General features: G+C 39.0%; 1 protein-coding gene across 3 annotated transcripts in view; it reads right to left on the bottom strand.

Annotated features, from left to right (window-relative positions):
- The window catches only part of FAT3 (FAT atypical cadherin 3), a 507,587-nt gene that overhangs the window by 95,399 nt on the left and 392,470 nt on the right, over nt 1-19,718 (bottom strand). For all 3 annotated transcript variants that reach the window (XM_033120991.1, XM_033120992.1, XM_033120993.1), the window contains 2 exons: nt 3,669-3,944; nt 820-1,030 (listed from right to left, as the gene is read on the bottom strand). In XM_033120991.1, coding sequence (XP_032976882.1) covers nt 820-1,030; nt 3,669-3,944 — 487 coding nt within the window. The remainder of the gene's footprint in view (nt 1-819; nt 1,031-3,668; nt 3,945-19,718) is intronic.

Raw genomic sequence — 19,718 nt, 5'->3', positions numbered from 1 at the left:
GAAAAGAGACAGCATTTGGCACGATACACGACAGACATAATGTTGCAGAACATTTTGGAAATATGTGGCTTGAATATTCAAAAAAGACAGAACAGGGGAAGGCACAATAGAGTAGATAAAGGATGTTTGTAACTTCTAGGTTCACAGTCCTGTTCCTTGATTGCACATTTATCTTTTCTAGCTGTCCATCTTCGAACCACCAGTAAACTATGTATGGTCTTGCCTTATAGACATTAAAATTGACATTTTAAATAGACATTTAAAAAATCTTAAATTTAACAAAAACAAGAGCCTGCATTTATTTATCTGTCAGGTTAAACAGGCAGTTTAGTACCTACCAAGTACTCTGCTACTCAAATCACCTCCAATGAAGTGAATTTGTGTCAACTGTGGGGACATAGGAATTTCTGAAGCCCACAGCACACCTACTGACAACTAAATGAAGCCACGTAAGATTCAATTCACAGAACTGTCTGGCAGCCCTCACATGGTTATTTTAGTTTGAGGCCATGGCTTGTTGACCCATAAGTAAAAGACACTAAGTTTACTACACATTTCTTCTCTCTTCTCCATTTCAGAAAAATCTGAGATTGAACACAATAAAAGGAAACTCTTTTCTCTCTGTCGATGATAGAAAACATATTATTGAAATGCCAAGAACTTTATACACCATCATCACCCAAATAGGGCAGGTGCTTGGCCAAAAAATTCATTTGGAGACGTTCCCACAGTGAACGCCTGCTGAATTTTCCAAGGTGACAGATACTACTGAAGGTTGAATGCCATGCATTATGCTGCAATCAGTACAACAGCTCTCACCTGCTTCTATGGTATATGTGAGTTCTGCATTTTCCCCTTTGTCTTTGTCCAGAGCCGTCACTTGCAGAACAGCTGATCCCAGAGCAGCCGATTCAAACACTGATGCTTCATACAATGGGTTGGTAAAGTAAGGACTGTGATCATTAGCATCTTCCACATTCACAATGACTCGGGCCAAGTTTCTTCGATAAGGAAACTCCTGATCTCTGACCTTTAGGCAAAATACAAGAAGCAGTAGGACTAAAATCTTAAGTTGCAAAGAACTCACATGGCTGTATAGGCCTGTGGTGAAAACAAAATGACATAATGCATGCAAAGTGCTTGACCCAGTCCCAGGCACATAGTAGGTGCGCAATCAATGGGGGTATTATCAAATCAGGACACTGATTGTGAACAAACTGAGAGCTGGGACCACATCATCTTTATTGCTCAGTATTATGCCTGACCTATGGTCCCTACTCAGTCTGTGTCTGTGGAACTGATGTCTGGGTATCACAAACACAGAGCTGTCCTTTGTTCCCCTCCCCTCTCCACCAGCACATACAGCCACTACCCCTCGCTTGTGTATATAGCTGCTAACTGATGGTAGAATGAGGCTCTTGTAAACAGAAAATTAAAAGAAGAATTAATAAATGCAGTGTAAGCATTGTCATTCATTCATTCACCAAACATGTATCATCATCTATTATCTGTCAAGTCCCAGGATTGACTCTGGTTCAGCAGTGAATCAGATACAGCTCCTACCCTCAAGAATGTCATAGTTGACTGGGGAACGCAAACAAGTAAATAGACAGGTATAAGGCCCAGTGGTAAGTGCCAGGATGGGAGTGAGTAGTAGTACCGTGTTTCCTCGAAAATAAGACTGGGTCTTATATTAATTTTTGCTCCAGAAGACGCATTAGGGCTTATGTTCAGGGGATGTCATCCTGAAAAATCATGCTAGGGCTTATTTTCTGGTTAGGTCTTATTTTTGGGGAAACATGTAAGAACCTCACTTAGCATTCAGCTTCTTGGAAGAGGTAACAAACGTAAGTAGAAGTAGTAAAATGGTGGTGCTGGTGGTGTGGGGCACATATTTGAGGCAAGAAGAACCTATATATTCAAAGGCTCAAAACTGAGAGACAACCTTCATTACCGAGAAGATGAACTGAATCTTAATTTGTTAAATGTGAGGCCCCATTGTGACTTCACCAAAGAGCCTGCCTGACTGCTTTAAAGTTTCCCCTGGTTTTCATATGGCAAAAAGCTTGCAAATAATCTATTCTTTAACTCCAACCATATGGTTTTTGCTGTTATATAGCACTAATCAAATGTGCGCTTTCCATTTGTTCAATTTTAGACTCCATCATTTGAGAGATGTCAAAAAATTAGAAAATATGCCGGGAAGAGCCATCAAAAGAAAAGAGGCTTTTAGAAATAGTACCTAGAAGGAATGAGCAAATTGACTAAAATGGCTTAGCTTGGAGAAAGGCAGCATAAAGGACTTGTTTGCTTTGAATACTCAATTACATAAATGATAAATGGTAAAGTGTGACTAAACTATTTGAATTTTGAGTTTGTTAAGGAAAGAATGAAGAAATGACTTGAAGAGTTGTGAGAATTTAGTCAGTCACTGGCATAAGGTTTCTGACCCTGGAGAAATAAATACATGCAAAATTTACCCAGTGAGTGTGCTGAATTTCCCTGTTTGTAGACTGGCCTGCCACACACAAAGAACCCTGGATTCTGTATTTTGGGGTTCCTGAAATCTAGGTCTGTACCAATGGAAAGTCCACGGGTGCACGGACTTCATCTCTTTTATATCTTTAATGCCTCGAACAGTGTTTGGAAGACAGTAGGTGCTGGAGAAATATCTGTTGAGTGAATGAATAAATGGCAAAAGGGGTGGATTCAATGATCTGTGTGTGAGTCCCTCTTCTGTTCCCTGGAGTCTCAGCTGGAAACTATAGCCGAGGGCGTGGCATTCAGGTTTCCTCTTATCCAGGAAGGTTTCAAGACTTGAGAAGGAAGAGCAGCACTTACAGGAACACTATTTTCAGCTGCTTGGGAATTGGTAGTGCCTTGGTGTTTTTTAAAGTCAATCAGTATGCAAGATTAAGTCTCTGTCCTCCTACCAGGTCCTCAGGAACTCAGGGGGTCTCTGAAGGCAGTGGATGCCCACAAGGTTCTTGGGTGATTAGAGGGACAGATTTTAGGTCATAAACTAATCAAGGATGTTTCTTATTAATCTCTACTTCCCAATTATGGGAACTAGGCAAACTCCACCTTAAAATGAAAGCAACTTCGATATAATTTGGAGGCCCATGAACCCAAATTCAGATTTAACACTTTCTGCTGGCTTGGGTGTGTTTTGAGTTTTCTTTGGTGTGCCAGTATTTACTGTTAGGTCCAATGCCAGTGCAGTAAGTAATAAATCAGTTCTCTAAATGCTTCCAAGGACTGAGCATTGCATAAGTTGAGTAAGTGATTACCCTGGTGACTTCTCAAGGAACTTCTAAACTTTTCCACAAAATCTTCTGGAATCGAACCAATACTCTAGCCTGGGAAATTTACAGAAACATGGTCTGTGCCTCCTGCCTCAAGTCAGTCTGTCAGCAGCATTTACTGAGTAGCCACTGTCTGTAGAAGTTATCTAATATTTCAGTTTGGCAAAAATATGGAGTTGCTATCTAACAATAGTAATTCCTCACTGAAATAAAAAAGGCAAACGTGAAGGCAACCCTGCTGGGAAAAGCCCAACTTTACCAGTGCTTACAAAATTGCAGGGCCCTGTATTTCTGAAGACTGAGGTGTGTGCCTTGAAGGGTCAGTGATTCTGCCAGGAGAGCCAGGTAAGCCGTGGGTCCTACCATGATGTTGAGAATGTGCTTGTCCTGGGCTTCGTGGTCCACTCTCTCGGCGGTGTAGAGCACGCCCGAGTTGGGGTCAATCCGGAACTTCCTCATGCTGACAGAGTCGATGCTGCTGTGGATAGTGTAGCTCAGCTTATGCTTCTCGTCTCTGTCTGTGGCTTCAATCTGCAATATCTCTGTGTCTGGGAGCACGTCCTCGGAAATGGTCACATCGTAATTCGGCTGAGAGAATTCCGGGCCGTTATCATTATTATCCAGCACTTTGATAAATACCTAGCGTTCAAAGAAGACAAGAGTGATGACTACTGCCAATTCACTCATTGCTAAAAACAAAGGCGCCTGCGCCTCCCCGCTCCCTACCCTTTTTCTTTCCTCCATGTCCTTGGATCCCAGCTTCTAGTAGCTATCTCTGTATGTAGGAAGAGCTTGTAGGAAAACACTCTGCATTTAGAGATTGACGATAGACCAGTACTTCACATTAGCAGGAACATAAACTATGAGCTGATCAATATTCTCACTATTAATTGAACAGCTGAGCCGGCCCTGGGGTGGGGTAATAATTCCACAGGCTTATGTGAGACACAACGTAAGAGATCACGAGGTGACCTTAGTTTGTTCAGTTCCTATTATTTTACGTTCTTCTTATGTGCTCCTTACAGTGGACTTAATGCAGAAGCAGTGACAGAATGGGAAGGGTAACAAAGGAGAAGCTGAGCAAAGGGGGGAATGAACACAGGGCTGGCGTTCTCAGAGCCATCGGAGCTTCCCACCTGCGGTGTCCCCACACTGGCGCTCTCCCTCAGAAGGGAGGGGTTTAGCAAAGAACCTGGTGCTAAGGATCGCTAAAACACCTAGTTCCCAACTTCTTTTCTTTCATAAAGTACTTTGTGACATAAATTTTCAAGCAGTTACAAAAATAAAAGCTTAATGAACCTTCGTGTATTCATCATCATTTGACAATGATCAATTCATGGCTAATCTTGTTTCATCTATAGGCCCACTCATTCCCACCTGCTTCCCCATATTATTTTGAAGCAAATCCAGTCATCATTTAATTTCGGTATGTATCTCTAAAAGATAGGGACTCTTAAAATATACACACATACACATACACACACAATACCATTATTGCATATAAACAGAGAAAATTATTTCCTTATCCTTGTGAAATATTTAGTTGGTGTTCACCTTTCTGTAATTGTTTTCTAATGTGTTATGTATGTTTGTGTACATATGTATGTATATTTTTTCATAGTGTCTTTTATTTAGGATATGCAAATGAGATCCAAACATTGTATTTGGTTGATATATCCTTTAATTATCTTTCAATTTATAGGTTCTCCTTCTATCTCCCTTTATTTCCTTGCAATTTTTATGTTAATTTGGGAATTGAACAAATTGAGACATTTTATCTTTAGTTCCCACAGTCTGAATTTCACTCATTGCATCCCCATGGTTTTGTTCTACATGTCCCTCTGTTCCCTGTATTTCTTATAAATTGGTAGTTTGATGTAGGAGACTTGAAAAGATTCAAGTGTAACTTCCTCCTCCTTTTCTGTTTTTGACAAAAATCTTTCATGCGTGATACAGTATACTTCCATCTGGAGATACATAATACCTTGTTCTCTTGTTACGTGACATTAGCAGCCATTGACGATCATTACGTAGATAGCATGAATTCATTAAAAATGCAAACTGTAATGTTTTAAAACAATGATTTTTTTTCTCACTTACGAGCTAAAAAGAAACTTGTTACAATTATTTGGTTACTTTTCCTGTAGGAACAGCAGGATAAATACTTAATTCTTTCCCTCTATTATCATTTCAAAATAGTGAGTTGGTTCTTCAGCTCCTCCCAAAGTGATCAATGAGGTATTTTGTTTTTCAAGCATCGTTATGAGCTAATGAATTCAATCACATCTGATATGTTTCTGTCCACTGCAGTTCCTATACTAACTGATGCACAAATGGCCCTTCCTTGGCCAGTGACAGTCTCTTCAAGTGGGCTCCTGCGATCGATCTTTTGACACAGCTCTAGTGTAGTCTTTGACGGCTTCCTTACTTTCCAATAATTGCTACTAGTAATTTTTCCAGGGTGGTCTTACACATTTTCCGCCCCAGTTCTGAATTATCCATTTCTTCAAAAAGTGTCCGTTTCTTTTTAGTTAGAAACGGCATTTTAGAGATCACAGTCTAGTGCTGGAATGTTCATTGCTGCTAGATTTGCTATTGCATCTAGCGTTTTTTCAGTGGACAGAATCAGCAAAGATTTTTGTTTTTAATAATTATTTCATGAGTTTATATTGATACTTCCAATTTAAAATTGGGGTGTCAAGGTTTTTACTGAACCTCATTCTTTTTACATCTGTATCTCCTTCCTCCCATGCTGAAATTTCTCATGCTCAGTGACACCATCGTCATTATTCATTGCTTTATCTGAAACACATGCACAAAAGTCTCAGAATAATAACACCAGCATTGTTATTATAACTACATTATAATTATGGTCATCCAAAACAATTTAATATTATTTTGCATTGCTTTTTGTCCTTAGGATTTATCCCACTGGGATATACAGTCAAATTAGTCTGTTGAAAGTCACTTACAATAGCTCTTCTCTGTGGAGTTATCCCATCAACCGAATACATATATAAGTTCATTTGCTTTCAAATTTTAGATTTTTTAAAAAATATTTAATTTTGTTTTATATTATATGTAAAAGTATCAAAGTCAAATTTACAAAAGGTATCGTCAAAGAAGTTTAGCTTCTGTATCTCTCCCTTTCACCTTACTCACTTCCCCTACAGGTAATCAGTTTTTTTAAATTAATGATATGACTTATCCATCTAGTTTGTTACTATAAACATATTGTACACACTTGATGAAATGAGTTATTTTACCTAACATTATATTAATGGTTTCCAATAATTGATGACTTTATCCCCCAGGGACATTTTTCAATTTCTGGAGACATTTTTGGTTATCATAGCTGGGGGAAAGGTGTTCCTAGAATCTAGTGGGTAGAGGACAGGGAGGCTGCTAAACATCCTGCAATGCACAGGACAGCCCACTGCAACAAAGAACTATCTGACCCAAAATGTCAATAGTGTCCCTGAATTATATCCTGAAGACTAGTCCACAGCAGGACAGAAATGTTCTTCCAAGGGATAGATGTATCATAGTTAACTCAGTCTTCTATTGATGTTCATTTAAAATGTTTCCTATTTTTGCTTTTAGAAATAATGTGCAGTAAAGAGCCTTGTGCCCGTATCTTTTCGTATTTTTGCTAACATATATTTGAATCCCTAGAATTGGGAACCTAGATATTTCCATATTCCTCTACTCAAAAGTTTTATCGTATTGTATTCCCATAGTAATATATAAGAATAACTGTCTTCCTATAGCCTTGCCAAAAAAGTACATAAGTAGTAAAACTTTTGGATTTTTGGTTAAACTGATAGATGAGAACTGATAGATCAGTGTAATTGTAATTTGCTTTTCTCTTACTATGAGATTGAGCATTTTTTCATATGTTTAAGAGCCATTTGCATTTTTTTTTTCTGGTAAAACCATATCTGATCATTCTATGGGTGAAATGGCCTTTTTTATTTTTGGAAGTATGATGATATAAATTGCAAATGTTTTCAATTTTGTCATCTATCTTTATTTTGCTCATGGTGATTTTTTGCCATGCAAAGTTTTTACTTTTATGTTCATGTAATTGAATTCATTAATTTTTCCCCTTGTTTCTGGGTGTTAAGTCATAGTTTAGAACATTCTCTACATTTCCAGATTATAGGTGAACGCATTCATTTTTTATAAATAGCATTTATATGTTTCCTTTACTTACATTTCCATCTCTAATCCATTTGGAATTTTTCCTGGTATATTATGTGAGGAATGGATTCAGTTTTATTTGTTTTTTCCCACATGGCTGTCCATTTATTTCAATGTCACTTTTTAGATCATGATTTCTCCACTGATTTAAGAAACCAATTTTATTGCATACTAAATTTATATATGCAAATAGTATACTTCTGGCTTTTCTATTTTGTTCCATTGGCTTACCAGTCTTTTCATGCATCAATACAAAAATGTTTTAACTACAGAGGTTTTACAGTACATTTTAATTGTTTGAAAAATCTAGGCCCTCTCTTTGTTCCTTTTTGGGGTTTTCCTGGCTATTCTTCCAAATGAACTTTATAATCAACCTGACAAAAACTTAATAGCATTTTACATTGGGATTATGCTAAATGTATAGGTTAACTAAAGGAGAACTGATTTCTTCATGATTTCTTGAAACTACCCAAAAACATACTTGTAGTTTGTCTTTTTTCATTAGTTCAAATCTATTGTTTTGTTTTTCAGGGGTGTTTTAATTTTTCTAAAATAGGTTTTGAACACTTTTTAAAGTTTATACATGTGCTGTCTTAAATGGAGTTTTTTTTAAAATTTTTTAATTTATTTATTGGGGTGACAATTGTTAGTAAAATTACATAGATTTCAGGTGTACAATTCTGTATTACATCATCTATAAATCCCATTGTGCGTTCACCACCCAGTCAGTTCTCCTTCCATCACCATATTTTTGATGCTCCTTACCTTCATCTTCCACCCCCCACCCCCTTTACCCTCTGGTAACCACTAAACTATTGTCTGTGTCTATGAGTTTTTGTTTCTCATTTGTTTGTCTTGTTCTTTTGCTGTTTTTGGTTTATATACCACATGTCAGTGAAATCATATGGTTCTCTGCTTTTTCTGTCTGACTTATTTCACTTAGCATTATACTCTCAAGATCACAGCCACCCCGAGTTTTCTTTCCATTAAGTATTTTTCCACTTTTTTTTGGCTATATATATAGGCTATTGATTTTTGTAAGTTAAATTTATAACTTGTTATTTTACTAAATTTTCGTATCATTTGCATTAGTTTTTCCATTCACTCTTTTGAGCTTTTCAGATATGTAATTATTCTATATGCAAATAGATATCATTTTACCTTTTCCTTTATGAGTCTTATAACACAAATTGTTCTATCTATTAGCATTGGCTAATACTTATAGCACAATGTTAAATAGTAGGGGAAATAGTGATATTCTTGCTTTATTCCTGACTACTAGGAAAGCCTTTAGTGATTCTCCACTAAATGATGTGCAGGCATTCGAGAAAATTATTTACTTTAAAAAATAAATTTAGTCAGACCACAGTTACGCTTATAAATAGTTGTACTATCCTTCACTTGCGTACAGATGTACTTTTTTGAGTGAGAGAAAAAGGGCAGTGCTCTAACCTCTATGCCAGGATAATTTGCCCATGGGAGTGAGCCTGACATGGGGAAAAGCTTTGCCTGTAGTTTAAGGTACAAAAAGAGTTGAGAAAAGTGTGCCTATAGAGTTTTGGGTATTGTTTTTACTTCCACTGTATTTGGAAAGTCTACTAGATTCTTTGAATGTTAATTCTTCCCTTTAAAAAGTTCAACTTAACTTAGTCAAGATGGTAAAATATTTGTGTTCACAGAAGCAGTTATACTAATGGGGTAAAAAAGCCTTTCCAGCCAGTAAGCCTGCCCTGACTTTCATGAAGTTTCAAAGTTGATATGCTTTTGAAAAGTTTGCTTCTTTCTGCTTGCTTTGTCCTGAGCCTAATCTATAGTCAGAACAAGTGTTTCTCTGTAAAAGACTTCCCTTTCCTCATTTGCTTTTTATTTCCCACAGTTGGGGCCATTTGTGAGCTCCTGAACTAACAAACGAAGCAAAGTAACTCTCAAAGATGTTGTGTTCAAAATGGTAATTGAAAGGCCTAAAGAAGTACAATGGAATCAAAGCAGGAGGAAACCTGAATGTAGGGACTCTCTCAGAGTTGGTTTCAATGCTGTTCACCACAAACACTTTGGTTTTGTAGGCTCTTCTAAGCTAAGTCTGGGTAGATGCCAAGCCCAGCTTTACAAAGGCTCAGGCGGGAAGAGTCCGTGGGGCCAGTTGCAGGGTAAGGTCTCTGTCTTTTACTAGAACTAATTAAGTCCTAAATTACTGAAATTCTGTTCTGCCTCTGTTGGCATTTCAAAACCATATTTAAAATATTCTACAGTTGTGATTTTGAGGGGAATGTGCCTTGTATGCTCCCCAAGCTTATGAGTTTTGTTTTTGAGTGTATAAATAGAAATATCATGTCAGTTTGTGCTTATTTTAGAGTTTATAAACGTGTATCATATTCCTTTCTTAAAGTTTATTATCTCTGGTTTACCAGTGTTATGAGAATCAGAGAAGTTAAGGGATGTGCCCAAAGTCACAATGGCAAGGCTGGACTGAAACTAGGTCTTATAGAGCCAAATTCTGAATTCATTCCATCATAGCATTTCCATGTACACTTAAATTATGTACACATTAATTATAAATGTACATAACATACATGTGGACAATAATGTGTACAAACATTACATATCTTGCTTTCATGCAGGGACACTGGTTCCGCTCCCCGCACAAGAATGCAGGATATGGTGAGGCCAAAAAGGAACACCAATGGAGCCATGGAAGAGGTAGTCATACCAGTATATTCTCGCTGGCGGCTGGGTTGGAGACACAGCGCTTCCTAACCAACCAACTCCACTTGCTACCTGCAATCCGCTGTCCACTTCTCTGCCAAGCAACACACTAGTGTAGCCACGACAGTTATATTAGTGGCTAATGGCTAACCGGTAACAGTGGATGGCCACCCAGCCACAGCGGATGGCCATCTGATTACAGCTGACGGCCATCCAACAACCGAGCCAGTACCTTTCCACGTGAGGCCGAGAGCCTGGAAACTGCTCTCCGGGACTGTCCCCTCACTTGCTATATAGAAATCCTAATTTACAATGTAGATAACTGACATAACCATTTTCATTTCAGGAACATCAATCATAGGATTATTCTAAATAGAAAGTTCCCTGATGCCTTCAAAATTGGAATCCATTTTCAAAAACTGATTTACTCATAAGTTGTCAGGCACACATCTATTACATACAGTGAAATTTTGTCATTTTTTTTAAACAGAAAGTCTCACTTTAAAGTTGGCTTATTTTCCCCCTCTATATGATTGCACTTGTTCCAGCATTTTTCTAACCTAAATGTACAAGGAGGTTTTGGGCCACTGCCCTTTTCACCTGCTAAGAGTGAGATGACTCTAAAGGAGATGAAAGAAAACCCTGGATGAAGGCAGTTTCCTTTGGGAGTCCCTTGATGGAGAGAATCATGGAGCAGCTTTAGCAAAAGTGATTTGTTTCTACCCTCCCCAACCCCCCCACCTTTTAAACAGGTGCAAGGTGGAAAGAAAGGGTAAGACAAAGTTCAAATCTTCAAAGTAAAGTGTGCTTTTAAAGAAAAGAGGGAAGTAAGGAACTCTCAAGACATCACTGGGAGACCAAAGAGGAATGGAAGCCTCATGGTTGTGAAGGGCAAGGCTTACTTGAGGAATACAAGTCACGGATCTCCCAGTCCCAGTGAAGACAGACCCTTTGGCCGAAAGTCTTTGTGGCCAATCTCAATTAGCTGCCTTTGTGGGGCTGAAGAATTTTGAAGATTATCTGAAAGATGCTTTCTATCTCAGGTTTGGCTGTGGAGCATACAAATCCAAGCTGATTTTCATATCTTTACAAACCCAAGCAGGACTTGAATAAGAAAAGTATATTAAAATCACAAAACCACATATCATGAGTCCCCGAATCAAATCAATGTACTTTTTAGATTATTATTTGGGCATGACTATCTTGCTGTCTTTCATGAACAACTATAAAAGCCACATAGTATTTTATAGTTATCAGGTGTATTATTCCAATTTTAAGTTGAAAATGAGATTGTGATAATAAAACCTGCACGTGTCCAACACATCACAGATCTCAAGGACTTTTCTTAATACTTCATTCTTACAACCCATAAAGCATGCAAGGTCTTACCCCCATTATACAGAAGGAATTGAGTCTCACAGAGATGGACTTATCTTCTTTGGTAATACAGTCAGCAGTCATTTAAGTGCTGACTTGAACTTGGGTCACCTCATTCAGGGTCAGTGCTCCTTCCACTATACCAAATGCTTCCCCTAAAAAATTATTAGGTTGGTGCAAAAGTAATTGTGATTTTTGCAGTTATTTTTAACCTTTTAAACTGCAATTACTTTTGCATCAACCTAATAAATTGTATATTTTATATATATAAGTATGTAGGGGGGAATGTTCCTGCGATGGTATCTGATTTTGAGAAGGAAGAAGTGGGTTTGTATCTCTTTACCTGTGTATACCCATGGCACCACCTAACTATTCTGTACCTCAGTTTATCACCAGAAAAATGAGTGTAATAGTAACACTTGATTGAATCACACCCAGGGTGACAGGGAAATGAAACTTAAGAATGCAGCTTGTTAAGTTATTATGCAAATCATATTACTATGTATTTCCATCCATTGATCCTTTGGAAGAGTCACACTCTAGAGTTGCTTAAATTTGCTATGAAGATGCACTAGGTCAGATTTGTTTGGCAGATGTTTGAGAAAGTTGTTAAAAATTTGTAATTTCTCATCCTTGGTAATATGTGTCTTTGTGGCCCATAAGCTCAGAGGATTAAAGCAAAGGCTATGAGGAGGGTGGGGCTTTTGCTCTCTTCCCAGCAGGTATAGCTGGTGATAAGACATTCTAATGGCCACAGGAGGCGCCATGTTCCCCAGGCAGCCATCTTATTAACAAGTGTCCCGCTCCTAACAAGTAGGGCCAGGTGAGTTGCTCTTTCTGCCTTAGAATTTAATCTTGTCTTTGAGAGCACAGTGCAGTGGTTGAGAGAGCAGGCTCAGGAATCCAACTGCCTGTCCCTGAACCCTGATCTACTCAAGTTACTTAACTTTGCTTTGCCTCAATTTCCTTATCTGAAAAATGAGAATGACAAGAGGGGGTTACTTTTGTGAATGAAAAAGGGGATAGGCAATACACCTGAGAAGCTCAGAGAAGCCACATGGCAGGCCTGACAAGGTCAGTGAGCAAAAGTAAGCACAGGATGCTCTGATCACAAATTCCTAACTGGACAGGTCATAGTGGATAGTCACGTCCCAGGCCTTAGCAAAGGTTAATCTTTACCTTCAGTGAGCTCTGTCCATTGTTCTTATGTATCTAGGATAACATTCCTTTGAAATGTCAGAGTAATTTTCTTTTCCTACCCATGGAAGGCAAAACCATGAGCACCAGAGCACAAGACCACAGCATCCCTCATTATCTTGTTCCCCGCGTATCATCTCTGCATGCTGTAAATGTTAATTATTAACTATCTTTACCCATTCCTAGACACTTCCCCATCATGCTTTCTCACGCCTCCTTAATCTACCACCAATGAATTTCATGCATCTTCCTTCCTTACATCTTCTCCTTTGGTTCTAATGTATAAAACAAGCTGCAAAACTGCCATTCTCCAGAGCATTTCAGATCTTGTTCCTCAGCATATGTCATCAGTTTGGCTCAAATAAGCTCATAAAAATTCTCTACAGGTTTGGGTTTTTATTACGTTGACAGTTTCCTATTTCTAACATAACAAATTCCCACTAACTTATCAGTTTAAAACAACATCCAATGATCTCCTCGTTCTGGAGATCAGAAGTTTGAGTGGTGTGGCTCAACTGGGTTCTGTACTTAGAGTCTCACAAAGCCGAAATCAGGGGTTGGCAGGAATGCATCCCTTTCTGGAAGCTCTGGTGATGAATCAGCTCCAAGCTCCAAGTTGGCTGAATCTAGTTCCTTGAGGTTCTAGGCCTGAGGTCCCTGTTTCCTTGTTGGCTATCCCCAGAAACCTCACTCAGCTCCTTAAGAGGGCCTGTGCTCCTTGTCTGTTGCCCCCTCCATAATCAAACTAGTGATGTTGTTTCAAATCCTCTTACATTTGGAATCTCTGACTTCCCCTTTTGCTACATCTCTTCCTACTTCAGCTGAGAAAGTCATCTTTTAGGGGCTCATGGGATTAGATTGGACCCACCTCGATAATCCAGGATACTTTACCTTAAGACCTATAACCTTAAGTACATCTGCAAGGTCACTTTTGCTATGTAACATAACATAGTCACAAATTCTGAGGACCAGGAAGTGGACACCTTTGGGGGCTGGGGAGGGGCTTTCTGCTTAGTGCAAATAGCACTTGCCTCATAACGTAATTATGAAAGTTAAATGAGATTCTTTCTGAATATAATATAAACACTAGTGTGTGTTTTTTTTTTAATCTATTTCATGTGTTTCAGTCAATGATAGTCATTATCATTTTGATGCTCAAATTATCCCTTCTTTGACCGGTGGAAGGCAGTTTAAGTTGCCTCTTGTCATTTTTCTCTATGATTCCACTAGCCTTTTCTGGCAGGATAAGATGCCCAGACTCCTGCCCCAGTCCTGGAATCAGTTATTTCTATAAGGAATCCTGGTTCCTTTCCATGGGAAATGGAAGGCAGAGACCACAGTCTGGACCACAGAAGCCCTCTTACAAAAGATCTGTAGTGATCCTGTATGTTTGGAAAGTAACCTCATCCTTCTGGCATCTCATTATTCCTGCTCTTTATGGTTCCACCTGGATATTCCCTTTCTCCTCTTATAACAGCCAGTGCTTCTGTGATTCCTCAGCTTTCCTCTAACCAGACTGTACTACCTCTCTCAACGCTTTCATCTTTCCATTTTAGCCAGACACTCATGTTCATCTCTGGGCTTCTATAACATCAAAGTGGGGAACACTTCCATAATGCTGAGGAATAGCGGTGCCCCCCGTTTTTTTTTAACAGACTATTTCTATTATTATTATTATTATTTAATTTTTTGAAGGGGGTTAACCTCCTCTTTGTTATCCAGGGCTTTGGTAGACAAACTTAGTCTCTTTCTTAACTCAGAACACCAGTGCTTTGAAACACCATGGAAATAGCCCGCCCAGTCACCAGAGCAGGGAAGCTTTGTAAAACCAACAATCGTCTCAGGTGTGTGTGTTTCCTACAAAGCCTGGGTGGTTGCATGTTGAAAGTTTTAACTTGAGTTTCTGAGTAATGAAAAAGTGTTGAGGAGTTAGTTTATTTTAACTATTTTTAGGCCATATACCCATTTGGACACCTGATGAATACTAAGGATCTACTTGCTAAAAAAATACACATACACGCCAACATTTATAAACAATGTCATGGGCTTCAAGCACCTTTCAGGACCTCAGACTATCTTGGAGAGTTTAATGTGTTTGTACAACTGGGTCCTGATTGGCATCGGCTTGGTGGAGGCAGCAGGATTTGGAGATCAGGGAAAGGTCTCATAGGAAGAGACATACCTGGAACCAGGGTGCCAGTTTTAAATCTCTCCACTCAATATTATTCATTTTTTTGGTCTAGAGCAAGGCTATTTCTCGTGCTAGTTATACTCTAGTGGCTACCATTCCATGACATCATACACGTAGAGAGCTTTTAAAACCCTGGGATCATTCTTGGAACACAGAAAGCTCTCAACCATGTTGTCTGGTTTTAGGCAAAGTGAAAACTGTCCAACAGCTGTCAGAGATGACCATCCTGAGAAGGAAGTAGGAAAAGCCCATAATAGAACCAGGGTCGGGTGTGCTCAGAGCCCTTGCCAAATTCTATCTGGTGTGCTCTGCATTGAGGGTGCCTTCAGGGATCATTCTGCACTTTCCACGCCAGGGAAAGTCAGAAAGTACCCAAAATAGTCCTCCATGAAAAGCCTGCATGCAGCCCCGGATCACCCCCTTCATCCGAGCGCTGTCTCAGGCACTCAGCATTTCTCACAACAACCTGTGAGGCAGTCCCCTTGATACAGATGCTCAGAGAGGCTAAGTGATGACAGTAATCTTAATAATAATAGCAGCAGTAGCTAAAATTTATTGAGAACTTACTGTTTAGATCTCATGCTAATACTTTGTATCCATAAACTCATGTCATCCACAGCAATTCTAAGGATGTAGGTATTGGTATGCCCATTTTATAGATGAAGGAACTAGACTGCAGAAAAATTGAGACCTGCACCTGCATGAGGGGATGCAGCTACCGTATTTCTCTGAAAATAAGAATGGGTCTTATATTAATTTTTGCTACAAAAGACGCATTAGGGATTATTTTCAGGGGATGTCTCATTCTTTCATGAACAACAATCTATATTTATTCGTGTACAATAATTTACATTTATTCATTTATTCATGTACAAAATTCTACGTTTATTCAAATAGTCATGTCATTTTCTTCTGGAACATCGTCATAACTCTCTAAACACTGAATTCCAGCTTGAATTTCTTGCGACTCCATTTCCTGTAGAACCATTGGCCCCAATCTCTCATGTCCAGCAATAGAGCTCTCCTTAAATGAGCACTTCTTGTCCATGTAGCCTGCTTGTAGTGCATTGACAACACAGCTGTCAGTGATTTTATCCCATGAATTCTTCACCCAAGTCACAACCTCTTGCAGGCTAGGCTTCACAAAGTTTCCACGCTAATTTCTCTCCATTCTATTTTCAATGTAGTCATTGATTTCCATGTGCAAATGGCTTCCTTGAATGGCTTGTTTATTGCAATATCGAGAGTCTGGAGATAGGCAGTCATTCCTGCGGGAATCATTATTTGATCTATTCTTCTCTCTGCAAGGAAGTTCTTCATGTCTTTAGCGCGCTGAGTGCTGGCTGAATCCCAGACTAGCAGATCTCTTTGGCCACCTCGCAAAACAAGTGGCAGCATTAAATCGACCCACTTCCTTATAACTGCTTGTGTGCACTAGGCTATTTCGATTTCAAGAACATAAATGCCTGAAACACGTTCAACCTTATTTTTCTTGCCCTTAGTGATGACTGGAGGTGGGGCTTTCTTTCCATCCAGATGAATTGCTGAAATACAGGTAACATGTGCACTTTCCTAACCAGTGGAGGGAATGTAGATTGACGAGGCACCCCTCTGATCAGTTGTCATTTGAGATCCTTGGCCCATAAACACTGCAGTTTCATCCATAGCAATCATGTTGGAGAGCTGGTATTTAGAAAAGTCGATGCCATCAACAAAGGACTTGAATGCAGGTGCGCATTTAATAACTTCAGTATCTTCCAGCTTGAACAGCGTTGTCAATCTTAGAGACAGTTCATATTGCTGAAGGAAGCCATCCAGCCAGTGCTGTGATGCTTTGAATTCTTCTGGGGATATTTCTAACTGTGGTGCCATTGCAAGGACAAATGCTTGAATATCAGCCCTGCGCACAACCAAAGCCTTTGCTCTCCTGTCAGCAATCCACTCACAGATGATGTCTTCCAGCTCAGGAAATAATGGTTGCCGACCTGATCCACACTTGTGCTGCTTAGCATTTCCCTTGTCCACCTATTGACTGAGGTTATCGTACTCTGCTCGCCATTTTCGGACCATTTGGAGATGCAACTTCTTCTCTTTGCAGAAAGCCGTAAGATTCTTGCCCCGGGAGTCCTGCATGATTCCTTTCATGTACTTGACGGAATAGCTCTTTCTTTTTGCACTCATCTTGTCTGGGGGTCAAAATATTATTCCCTTTAAATCTACTATTAAATCAAGCATTAATTGAAGACTTATGAGACAGGAGTGGCAACAAAAATGATGACAGTTAAGAATGATGGTCCACACAAAAGCGACGAAAACTTGCAGGCACCAAAGTTCAGGAAACGTGTCCTTATTTCACACGAGTGCATTAAGTACGTCCGGTGCCACACATGACGTACTGAATTATGAAGATTCATATCAGACACAACCACGTCTGTTCATTATCAAGTGCGCATGTTATTTGTGCATTGTGACTGTACTCCGAGTGATCATTTGTCAATAAGTCTGGAGTTCATCTGTTTACATAGGCGTTTACCTCTCGTCCAATGGCGGCCGCTTGGGTATTTACAGATACTTAATTATAATTGATATTATCATTTATTTTAAGAATTAATGTCAATATTATTTATTTATATTTAATTATACATTAATATTATTTTATAATTCAATATGCCCGTTGTGTGTTGCCATGGATGTACTGAATGCGACCGTCTAGCTGACGATGTTAACTGGGGCTTATTCTTGGGGTAGGGCTTATATTACGAGCATCCTGAAAAATCATGCGAGGGCTTTCTGGTTAGGTCTTATTTTTCAGGGAAATACGGTAGTAAATGGCCGAGTTGGGCTCGGAACACAGATGACCCACTACAAAGCCAATACTGTCAAATACTAGGCTATGTTACATAAAACATAATAATAGCCTTTATAAAATCAACAACTATTTTATGCAGAGGGCCTTGTCCATCTTGCCAGGAGGTTTTTGTATATGTTGGGATGCTTTGTTCTTCCATTTAGTATATTTACATGTTTATAACTTGAACTCCACAGAAACTTCTCACATTCTGTACTCAGGCTAGGCAATCTCATTAAGAAAAGGGATGTTTATGCATCACCTGATAGCGTAGCTCTGAGGCACAAAAATCCTATGAGTTGGGAGAACAGGCCAAACTGAAGATGAAGGAAGCCTTTTCACGTAGACACAGAAATCCCTGAGGCTCGGATTTATTTGACGTATGTGAAGTAAAATTCCACATGTTGTTTATGGTTGATTGGAAACTCGTATCATACCACGTTTTATGATTCCAAACGAACAAAGTAGAGAAAAGTCTCCAAGGGAAAACTAAGCTGGTGTTTGGGGGTGAAGGGACATTTATTGAGTTCTACGGTGAAGGGTATCTGTTTGATGGTGGAATCATTAAGTTGCCTACAGTCATAGGTTGGAGAGTGCTTTCATGGTTTCTAAAAGAAATCTAGTATGTCTTTTCTTTCCCCAAACGTCCTTTTGTAAAAGTGTTATTGACACTGAGGGCTTTGACTAATTTAGAGAACTGCTGCTGCCACCATTGCCAGAGGAGCTGGGGTCAACATGAGCAGAGGCCTGGATTGGCAGAGGCTGGCAGGGTAGTCAGGCCCCACACAGCCGGAAAGACACAGCAATGGTTTTCTGATGGTAATAATGAAGTATAAATTTACAAATTTATACTTTGGAAACTGTTAGTTCTCGCTTCTTGAGAAGGTCATGGGCCTAGAGACACAGAGTGACTTGGAAGTTTTTGACAAGAAAATCTCTTAATACCCTTTATTAACCTGCTTAGCTTGATCTTGCCAAAGGGAAGCTCCACGTTCACCCCAATTCTCTAACTCCTTCCCAACTGCTTCGGAGATAAGCCTAACTATACATCAGTCTGAAACAAAATCAGTGAAAGTGGGACTTGAACAATGTATACATTAAAAGTATTGTAATATGTGCTTCCATATTAATTTTTAAAAAGTGGGCATACATCAATCATCTGGTTTTAAAATTCTGAATCACTGTGACCTCCGGCATCTAGTACAGCACCTAACACATGGCATGAACTCAAGAATATTTGTGAAATAAATGCTGTTAAGTGATTTCTGATTGGGTCCTAATGAAATTCTAAAATAAAAATTTCATTGATAATTTTTATTTTTGGTTAACATGAATCAATTATGTGCTTTGGAGATCCAGAGTACCTGCCATATAGGTCCTGCTGAATATGTAATATCTACTATTCATTCATTCATTCTCAATATTTAATGTGTCTTCTGGGCACAATGAATTACCATGTAAGTCAAATGGTCTAAAACCCTAAAGAAAAGTATGGAACTAACTATGGTTCCATGCTTATTTCTATTTTACTCAGATATGTCTTATATTTTTAATTGGAGCTAAAAAGTTGAGGTTGGATATGCTAAGACATGGCTAATTTAAAAAAAAAAACCTAATTTAAATTCCCATTTAAAGGAAATTAGTACTAAAGACTTAATGACACTGCAAGTGGGTTATTTTGTATTAGTCTTGTGACTTTCTTTTGTATTGTGTGATTCCTGTAGGGTCTCAACCATGGTGTCCTTGCCAGACGTCTTGAAAGTACTCTGAAACAGAACAGATTTAGGTAGGGTGACCATATAATGTATTGCCCCCACTGGGGCAATTTTAAGAGTGTATGGGATACTATTAATTACGCCTGTGCAACAGGAGTAAATGGGACTCTCTCAGGAAG

Source organism: Rhinolophus ferrumequinum, chromosome 11 (genome assembly GCF_004115265.2).
Source record: "Rhinolophus ferrumequinum isolate MPI-CBG mRhiFer1 chromosome 11, mRhiFer1_v1.p, whole genome shotgun sequence".
In the NCBI taxonomy this organism is placed as follows: Eukaryota; Metazoa; Chordata; class Mammalia; order Chiroptera; family Rhinolophidae; genus Rhinolophus; species Rhinolophus ferrumequinum.
Note: the sequence above shows the minus strand (reverse complement) of the source record. Positions and strands in the feature narration are given on the sequence as shown.